This window comes from Ruditapes philippinarum, unplaced genomic scaffold (assembly GCF_026571515.1).
Source record: "Ruditapes philippinarum isolate M1 unplaced genomic scaffold, ASM2657151v2 ctg1223_1_1_1_1, whole genome shotgun sequence".
NCBI classification, from domain to species: Eukaryota; Metazoa; Mollusca; class Bivalvia; order Venerida; family Veneridae; genus Ruditapes; species Ruditapes philippinarum.
The window spans coordinates 1-9,813 of record NW_026862375.1 but is presented as its reverse complement, the minus strand read 5'-3'; the positions used below and the strand labels follow the sequence as shown (position 1 = coordinate 9,813).

Here is a 9,813-nt window from a genome sequence, read left to right as displayed (position 1 = left end):
GTTAACTTTCAACAAAGCCTGACTGATAATTATCTGTTTTTGATCAACTTCACACTGATGTTTCCATCAGTGAATCAACCCACAGGTTCTTACTTGTGCCAAACAATCACCAACCAGAATCTTGACATGATGATATTGTTGTTGTTGTTGTCAACGAATTTCTATGGAATCATTTTATATGCACATTTATAATAATGCAAATAAATTTCTCGAATTCTGGTTGGCTTTTGATAACAGTTTGTTTGCTATGTCGTTTGTTCCACAAAGAACCGAAGCACGAACGTATAACGATGATTTCTACATAGCACATTCTACACAAGCACATGGCATAAAATTTATTACTGCTTCAAAAATTTTAACTTCAAAAAATATAGTTAAAAGTGACACCGCAATGATGACTTTTATACATGTAGCCGTTGAACGTCCAACGTCATCTAGCGTCATCTTCTATGTGCTTCGATGAGAAACAGTCAAATTGCTTTTTTTTAACTTGTAGATGATAACTATTTGCATTTTTATAAATTATTAATATAAACTGTACAAGATGTTGACTGAATATACGGGAGAATATAGCCATGCTTACATAATATACATATAAGAGGATATTGTAGGAGGTTCTGAATTTGTTAAACGAGCTGAATCAAATTATAGTTAACGGTGTTAAACTGTCAATAATTACTTTGGTATGGACTACATACATACTTGTTTTGTTGTTGTTGTTGTTTTTTTTTTTTTTTTTTTTTTTTTTTTTTTTTGGGGGGGGGGGGGGGGGGGGTAGAATGAATTCTACTTCGAGACTTGCAAGTGTCTTACAACGTCAAACCTTAACAATATTGAGACGCATTACTTAATACAATTTGGATATAAAGGTTATTAAGCAAGTACAATGTGGGACTAATTATATTTGTACTCGTACCCGGTTTTACAAATCATATTATACTCGTCGATTAAATTACACTATTCCCACCAATTTTATTCAACTTGTTCAATAAGTTTAGTATTGATGTCATGTCAAAATTATGGACGTCCGTGCAATATCGTTTTTACGGATTAGAAAAATAAGCGAGAACAGGTAATAAATATTTGTATATATATTTGATTCATTTTCTTTTTTAAAAAACCTTTACACCGCCCGTACAATTTCGTCAAAAGAGATAAAAGAAAATGATATCGATTTTTGTACTATCAGTTAATAGTTCATTTGTTGTTGTTGTTGTTTAATTGAAATCTATTCTATTTTCAGACGTTTACCATGACATGTTTAACTGAAAATTCCTGATTGTCAATTTATACTTCATTTCACATATCATTTTTGACATTTTCATCTGCATGTCGGCCCACAATTTTTCACCTTTCCAACGAAATCACCCAAAGAGAGGGAACTTGGCATGAAATATTCATATTAATTTCACCTGAATTACATTGCTAATAAATATAATAGCTTTTCTTTCTATACAGAAAAAGATTACATGGAGATTTACTAAATACGGTCCAATTAATTAATATTATTTCTCTTTCCAGTTCAGATAACTTTCTTGAATCAACATCCCGTCGACAGTTAATAAGAAGTGAAGCTTCGTCGATGACATTTATATGTCAAAGTTCATTACGCTTGTTGTGTAACGTCCAATAAATCAGTAGTGCTGTAGTCTGTAGTAGACTGAGCTGTTTTTTATTTTGATATCAAATAACCAGTCTGTCTTTTATAATAGTATGACTAGACAGACAAACTGTTTCTTTATTTTATCAGATTTGAGTGTAATAAACTCATTTAGTTTTAATAAGATGATGAAAAGCAGCAACAAGTTGATAATGGATTTGCGACCAGCATGGATCCAGCCTGCGCATACGCACAGTCTGATCAGGATACATGCTGTTCGCTATCAGTTTCTCTACTTTTTGTAAGGTTTGTAAGGGAACAGCATGGATCCTGATCAGACTGCTCGGATGTGCAGGCTGGTCTGAATCCATGCTGGTCGCAAACCCATTATGTTGGTTTTGTCATGACGCGGCTCAAATATTAATTCTATCATAAAATAAGAATTATCTCATGTTTCTTAATGAAATATATTTTGTTCCTTGATATTTCATTGAAATGTAAGTCAAATGAAAGTGTTTGAAGTGATTTAAAGAAGAATGATTCCCTTTTTATTAATCTAAATGCAACAAAGTAGAATGCTCGACAAATATGGAACATAATAAGGACTTTATTAGGGCCATTTTGTCGCCATTTGGTTTGTTCGGTTCGCGTTGCTTTCTTAATTTTTTTATTTACTTAAAAATTAAAATAATGTGTATGTTATATACTTAAAAATGAAATATCGAGAAATATTGATAAAATAAAATGCGTATTTTCAGTTTCTGTAATTTCATTGTAATAGTTTTTCACTGCAGTAAAACATATTTTCCGTATTTTCACTGATGTTTTGCCGGACTACTTTCTTCTAAATTCCGACAATACACACAACTTTTTGGGAAGTCAAAAAAGAGAAAACAGAAAATTCAATTATTTTTTTATTGTAAATACAGGATTTATTTTTATCTTCTTGTTTGAAAATAAGCATATTTCACTCCTGTCTACGGCCGCTCATGAAATATTTATGTTCATACGAGTCGATAAAATAATTCCTGTGTTTATAGAAAAAAAACTTGAGTATCCTCTTTATAATATAGATGAAATATAGTGCATATTTTCATATTTTTTTTCTGTATTTTCACTGTAAACCTTTATTTTTCTCTGCAGTGAAACATATTTTCCGTATTTTCACTGATGTCTTGCCGAACTACTTTCTTTTAAATTCAGTAAGGTCAAAATAGAGAGAGAAAAATCCTGTATTTATAGAAATGTATGATTTTGATGCATACATAATGAAAACCCTGGAAAGGTGATGTAAAAATAACATATAATACAATTAGGTATATTATTAAGATGCTGAATAATTTACATTTCATGTAAGTTCTGCTCTATCTATCCACGAATTTGTTAGGCCTACTGAGTATCTGAACTGGAACCATGCAATAGGTTACATTACTAACGTACTCAAATTTAAAATAAATCTATGCGCTAAAGGTTGCATCTGATCTGTTGCGATAGTTCAGATATCTGATTTCATTTACCTTTAGTTTCGCTTTGTCAGCATTTTTACTGACTTTCTTCCAGTAATTTGACTCTACGAAATGTGACAATTATTTACAGACAGTTTTGTTTATCTCTTGACAACATAAATTCTTGCACAATTTTATTGATGTCAAACTAAGGCATTTAACGGCAGAGGTTTGCGGCTTTCGAGACTATACCTTGAAAGTTTGTATAGTGAATCATTCGTAATGTTTACAAGCTGACCTTGCATTGACTGATATTTTACACGATCAGCTCGTTTCTTCTTTCAAAAGCAGTACTGTTGTCCGTGTCAGATTATGTAAAATAATTTATAACACGGAATTAATAAAGTATATTTTATAAAACATAAATTTTCTAACTTCCGAGTAAAGGTGACATAAAATATAAAACAGATAAATGTATCTAAAACACTATTTTTAATAAGGACCATCACTTCAAATGAACAATGTATGTTTTAATATGCCTTGCAGACTAGTCATTCGAACTGGGTTCATTTCTTTGTAAATAAAGAGATCATCTTGAAATGTTTGATCATAGTTTATAACAATGAATATATAAAATTAATTTAGAACTATACGATAGTCATTTTAACATAGGAAACAAAAACTGTTTAAATGCTTAACTTATTGTTCACGGATTTATATCACAAAGATCGGAAATAATTAAGATCCGTGGTTAAATGTATGCACATTATAGAATGGTGCAATTATCATTTGCTTCAGGTGAGCTGGCAGGTCTGTGTTTCCTTTCACGTGATCTGTCTCGGTCACGTGATTTACTTCGATGGCGGCGGTATTGGTGCTGATGGTGATCATATGGGCTTCGGGATCGCCGCTTGTTTTTCCAGAGAGAGCGTCTTGTGATGCTCCGTCTGTTTAAATCTTTACTTGACTCAGTTATTTTAACTTTTTGTTGTGCAGACGATGATGAACAAGGATGCCTGATAGGATGGTTTCCCTCCTCTCTTTCACTCCTCAAAGGATTTGGTTCGACTGCCCTAGATGAACTTTTCTTACATCGGTCATATCGCCTGCTCGCTTCAAAATTGTCTTTCTCGTTTCCTTTTTCAAAAGATGATTCTAAATCAAGCAAGGTCAATGGTCCATCAGGATTCTCTGTATGCGCATTACCTTTGTTTTTTAATTCTGACGTATGAACATGATGTGGTTTGAAATGTTTAATTTTCTTTTTTGCCCCACAAGATTTCCGTAAAAGTCGTGATCGGCTACCGCTTCTCGACCGACTGCAGCTTTGGTTACGGTTATATTGATCTCGACTTTTACTGCGTTTATTATTTCCGGTATATAGTGAAATCTCTTTTGAACTTTCTGTACTTGAATCTTTTAACCATTTCTGAATAGATTTCTTTTTAGAATGGGTTAAAACATGGTCTTTATTTTTTCGGGGAGATGGGGTTTTCAATTCCCTGTTTAGTCTTGTAGTACGTTTTGGCCCCGTCTGTTGCTTAGCCTGGTTTTTACTTTGATTTTTGGATTCTTTTCTGTTATGCCGGGGTAAAACACTTTTTATAATTTTGGGCGAATTCATTTTATTAGGAGATGCTACTTGGTAAACCGTTATTATCTTTCCTCTTGATGCCGACGACTGGACCGCGATTGGTGTATAGACGGTGAACAAATTATCGCTATCAGTATCATCAGCACCATGGCTATCGGAAAGAAGTGGTAAACTTTCTAAAACTCGGGAGTTCACATTTGAAAATGTTTTATTATTTACCGACGACGTCTCTTTGCCTTTTATTTTGTTTTTTGGTTTCTTCTCCTTCTTTTTTGTTTTTGGTGTGCTATAACTATTGTTATTGATATTAAGCCCTCCTGGACCTAAACTAGCTGCATCCTTTATTAAGAAGTTCGACCTCAATGTCTTCATGAATGCTCTAGTCATCCCATCCACATGCCAAAGTTCAGAAAACGATTGAACACGCCCATTTAGTTTACGGAAATTGACAATCCGACTAGCAAGCTCGCTTGAAATACCAGAGTTTGAAGCTAACGTTCTTGATGTGCATTGATTTATATCCGCCATGTTTGTTTATCAACTTCCGGTTTGTCAAATATCTCTGACGTCAGTATCGCGCAATTTTTACCGAAATATCTTAACGTAAATATCGCAAGCGCTCTCTATGGAAATGCGTGAAAAAGAAAAAGTTGTTGACAGCTAATTCCTCTCCATGTAATTTTTTTTAATGTAATTAGTTTTAAGCATAAGAAATTACTAATTGTCACAAATATTAAATAAAATATTATGTATGAAGGATAAAGCTTTTGGTATAATAGTCATTAAAATATGGCTAACCTACATTACATGTTTAAAGTTACTGAACGCATTTGATCGTAGAGACAGATTTGATTTAAGAATGCAGTCTACGTTTCTGTATTTCTCTACCATTTCTAACATTATTATTTTATTATCATTATAATTATCATTATTATTATTATTATTATTATTATTATTATTATTATTATTATTATTATTATTATAAATATTATTATTTTATTATTATTATTATTATTATTTTTTATTATTTTTATTATTATTATTATAAACCAAACTTCTTAAGCACTTTTTCATGCACATTGACACGTTCAAAAGTACTATACAGTATAACCAAATAAATGATACAATATTTAAAAAAAACAAAACAAATTAAAACCTCAATATTGCTTAAGTCACAAATTCAAATTAAATGTAGTTTAAAAAATTAAAAAGAAAGACCCACATAAATAACAAAATACAGGTAAGACTTAAGAATTGTTAAAAAAGAAAGAAAGAAAGAAAAACACTGTTAGAGTTTCACAGCTTTTAAGTGTTCTAGGTAGGGCATTTCAGAGTTTAGGGGCTGTGTAACACCGCACTTTGTGTCCAATTTCGACCCCAAAGTGCGTTAAACAGGTACATAATTTTATGCATTTTTAACATCAGGCAAACGACCGCACTTAGGGGTCATAGAAAATTAAAGTTCATTATGTTTCAAATAATATATTGTAGTCAAAGCCAATGGTAAACAAAATAAATCAAGGCATTAAATAGACACAAACATGTGCCCTTAATTATAGTAGGGATTTAAATGATCTTGATTAGTAAGTGAAGAACTTTCACCAAATAAAGAATTTGTATCAATTAGTATTAAGTTTAAAATATTTTTTCTCAAATTTTCCATTTATTTTAAAAGAATGTACATCTTTCTTTAACTCCATTTTTTTAAGCTAAATGCATTATTTTACACATTTTTAAGAAATATGATAGTCTTAGCATAGACAAAGGTATAAATTCTGGGAAATCTTAGTAAGACATTTCAGTAAAAAATGTGCCTGATAATATGTTGAAAGGGCCATTTATTTAGCTAAATGTGACATATAAGAAACTTGAAAAGTGTAGATGCGGCTTTAAGTAGTAGCCCGTACAGGCAATACTTGTATGTATGTAGTTAAAGCTTAATGAGGGTCCATCCGCCCTTCCGGGCCCAAAATGCAGCTTGCGCTGTCGAGTACGGACCCCGGACATGTCACCAGTCATGTCATTGAAGAGTTAATTTTGAAGCACAAAATGGTGATAATTTACCTCCATGCAATTTCCACGGAGTATTAGCCAAAGATATGAATTTTGAGCCAAAAATAGGTCACTGTACGGCGGTCTATGAGAACCTAAATGTACAGTGACCTGTGACAATAGGAAAGGTGTTTAGCCCTGAAAAGGGCTGTTGGTGCCAGCTATAGGCTTGCCTTACAAGCCGTCTATCTGTACTAGGGGCTCATGCACCCTAGTACACCATCCTCGTCGTCTCAGCCTACTTTGTAGGGCCACTACCCTCGGCATTAGTCAGACTTAACGAAACAGCCGCCTTAAACGATTATAACTCGAATCTTCCATCATCTGCCGATGCCCTGTGCCTTCTCAGCGACGTGCACGCTCCGAGGGGAAGTGAGAAGTACAGGCAATACTAAAATTACCACTATTTAAGTAGTCGCACATAAAGAGCGGAGCTTCAGAATAAAGTAAAATTATTCTCTTTGGGGGTATAGATGGGATTGTGGGGTATTGATCCCCCTGAGGGTTAAAATAACGGTTTAAAGGCACATTATGCTTTTATTTGTTTTTCTTAAAAGCTTTTTTATTTTGATGTTCTTCTATATTATCCAAAAAATACACATTGGCAAATTTCCTAAACCATCTTTTTCATTTGTTGCTTTTTGGCAATGATGAGTACAGTTATATTGAATTAGTATTTCATATGGACGTCAAATACTACAGTGTCTTGACTTCTTTTATGACGAATAATATCACAGTTATCGCTATTTTATTCAGATAACAGGCATCTTACATTTCTCAGATACCATTATTTTAACATTATAAAATTCATGTATGTTCTTTCTTAATAAGTATGTAAGATTTCCCATAAAAATAGCCTCTGGCGAACGGTTGTAACGGAGCTTACAAAAACCCTTAAGTTTGTTGATAAGCTTAATAATGTTTTTTGTAAAAATCACTATTTATAGTCCGATCGAAAAAAAAATCACCAGAACATTGATAGAGAGTATATTTATAGTTCTTTGGAAAAAGACATGAACTGCATTTTTTTCATTCCCAACATATTTAAAAAGGTGCTCAATATGGCACCAAAATTTATCAAGTAAATAACCGACAGAACGGGATACTTTCCAAAGCATCTTTTAATCCCAGGAATACTCAATTTCTGTACTAGAGTATTTTGAACTGTGGCATAAAAGTGACATTTGTATTTTATTTTTTTTACTTTTTTTTCGTACATATTTTTGTTTGTTTGTCGTAGATAATTTTTTACATGTAGTTTTGAATACATACTTTTTTTTAGTTTTGCATACATATTCTTTTTTTAGTTTGGATACATATTTTCTTTAGTTTTGCATACATATTATTTTTTAGTTTGCATACATATTAATTTTAGTTTTGCATACATATTCTTTTTTAGCTTGCATACATATTTTATTTTAGTTTTTTTTTGTACATATTTTTTTTTTCGTACATATTTTACCATGACACCATTTGCAAAGTAGAGGTTTGGATAATTACACCATTTGTTAGACACCATTTTCAAACACTTCGCCATCTGTAAATTACAGTACCCCATTTGCAAATGCCATTTGCAAATACCATAATCAGACAAGCCACACAAACACGAACATTTAGTAATTAAATATAATTGCAAACGTTTCGGCTATATGCCTTCATCAGTGCAAAACATAATAAAATTCATCAGTGCAAAACATAATATATTTTTTTTTTTTTTAAATTTTCAAATACCAACATTTTCATTTTTAGTATCCGCGGTAACGAAAGGTTCTGCATATGGTCTCGTTGTGGTTGACATTTGTCACAAGGTGCCTTAAAATCCTTCATGGGGTTTCGGAGATAAGGAGCGGACATGAAACCCAAGTCTTTATCCTTTAACCTGTAGCTGTGACCCCCGACCTTGAGCCGGCACACCTGGTAAAGTTCTGTACATTATCTGGATTTGCTAAGGAAATGACCTAAGTTGCATAATTCTCAATTCTCGGGGGTGGGGTTGATGGTGCATATTCATGAAATAATAACTGATCACCAGTTAACAGCCATTTCCAAATAGACACTAATATAACAGTATATAATAATAATAACGATAAATAAATAAAATACATATAATATAAAAAAATGGGCCGAAAAGGGTCGGCCGAAACCAGACTTGCCCGGCCGAAAACGACTGGGCCGATTCTAAAAATGAGCCGAAATGTGACCTAACCACTCTGCTAGTTTTATACTCAACTATGGGCTGTTATGAGATTTGAAGGATGTTTTGATTGGCTAAAATATGTATGAAAAACAAAATAACATATGTACGAAAAACAAAAATAAAATATGAATGCAAAACTGATAAAATATGTATGCAAAACTAAAATAAAATATGTATACAAAACTAAAAACAAAAAAATGCTAATGTCACTTTCATGCCACCGTAATTTTGTTATATGAACACAATTTTAGATATTTCAAGTGGTAAAATTAATGAAACTTTTATCACTTAAGCATCATAAAGTACTGACCGCCATCTTTAACTCCAACTCAAATATTCCAATGTCGCAGATAGAAAATAAGTCAGTACTCAGTATTTAAGCAGAACTCTGAATACACCTTTAGACCTCTTGAACCCAAAGTGCGTTGATATGTAGCATATTACGCACTTTGGGGTCAATTTCTCAATTTTGATCCCCAAGTGCGTTTGACCCCAAAATGCAGTGCGAAGTTTAACGCACTTTGGGGTCGGACCCCAAAGTGCGTTTGACCCCCAAAGTGCGGTGTTACATGGCTGCCGTCATAAAAGCACGATTACAATAAGTCACTGTCCTACTATGCAGTACAACAAGTGCCAAGCAATCATTCTGGGATCTAAGTTGTCTGGATGGGGTATAAATGTCTAGCATGTTTCGTATGTACGTAGGTGCCTGTCCATGAAGCGCCTTAAACACATATGTAAGGAGTTTGTATTCGACTCAGGTGTGCACAGGAAGCCTATGTAGTTTCTTTAAAACTCGGGTTATGTGGCAGTTTTGCGGTGTCCCTGTAATAACACGAGCAGTCGTATTTTGAACATTTTGGAGCTAGTTGAGAGCGTACTTTGGAGATCCATATAGCAACGAATTACAGTAGTCTAATTTTAG

The 9,813-nt window shown here is 33.0% G+C and overlaps 1 protein-coding gene across 1 annotated transcript; it reads right to left on the bottom strand.

Annotated features, from left to right (window-relative positions):
- Positions 1 to 3,811: 3,811 nt before the first annotated feature.
- On the bottom strand, positions 3,812 to 4,669 carry LOC132718919 (peptidyl-prolyl cis-trans isomerase G-like). Its single transcript, XM_060702621.1, has one exon. The coding sequence runs from the start codon at positions 4,667 to 4,669 to the stop codon at positions 3,812 to 3,814; it is 858 nt and encodes a 285-aa protein (XP_060558604.1).
- Positions 4,670 to 9,813: the final 5,144 nt, after the last annotated feature.

Coding starts and splice junctions, on each gene's coding strand:
- LOC132718919 (XM_060702621.1), bottom strand. CDS start 4,669: ATGAATTCGCCCAAAATTATAAAAAGTGTTTTACCCCGGCATAACAGA.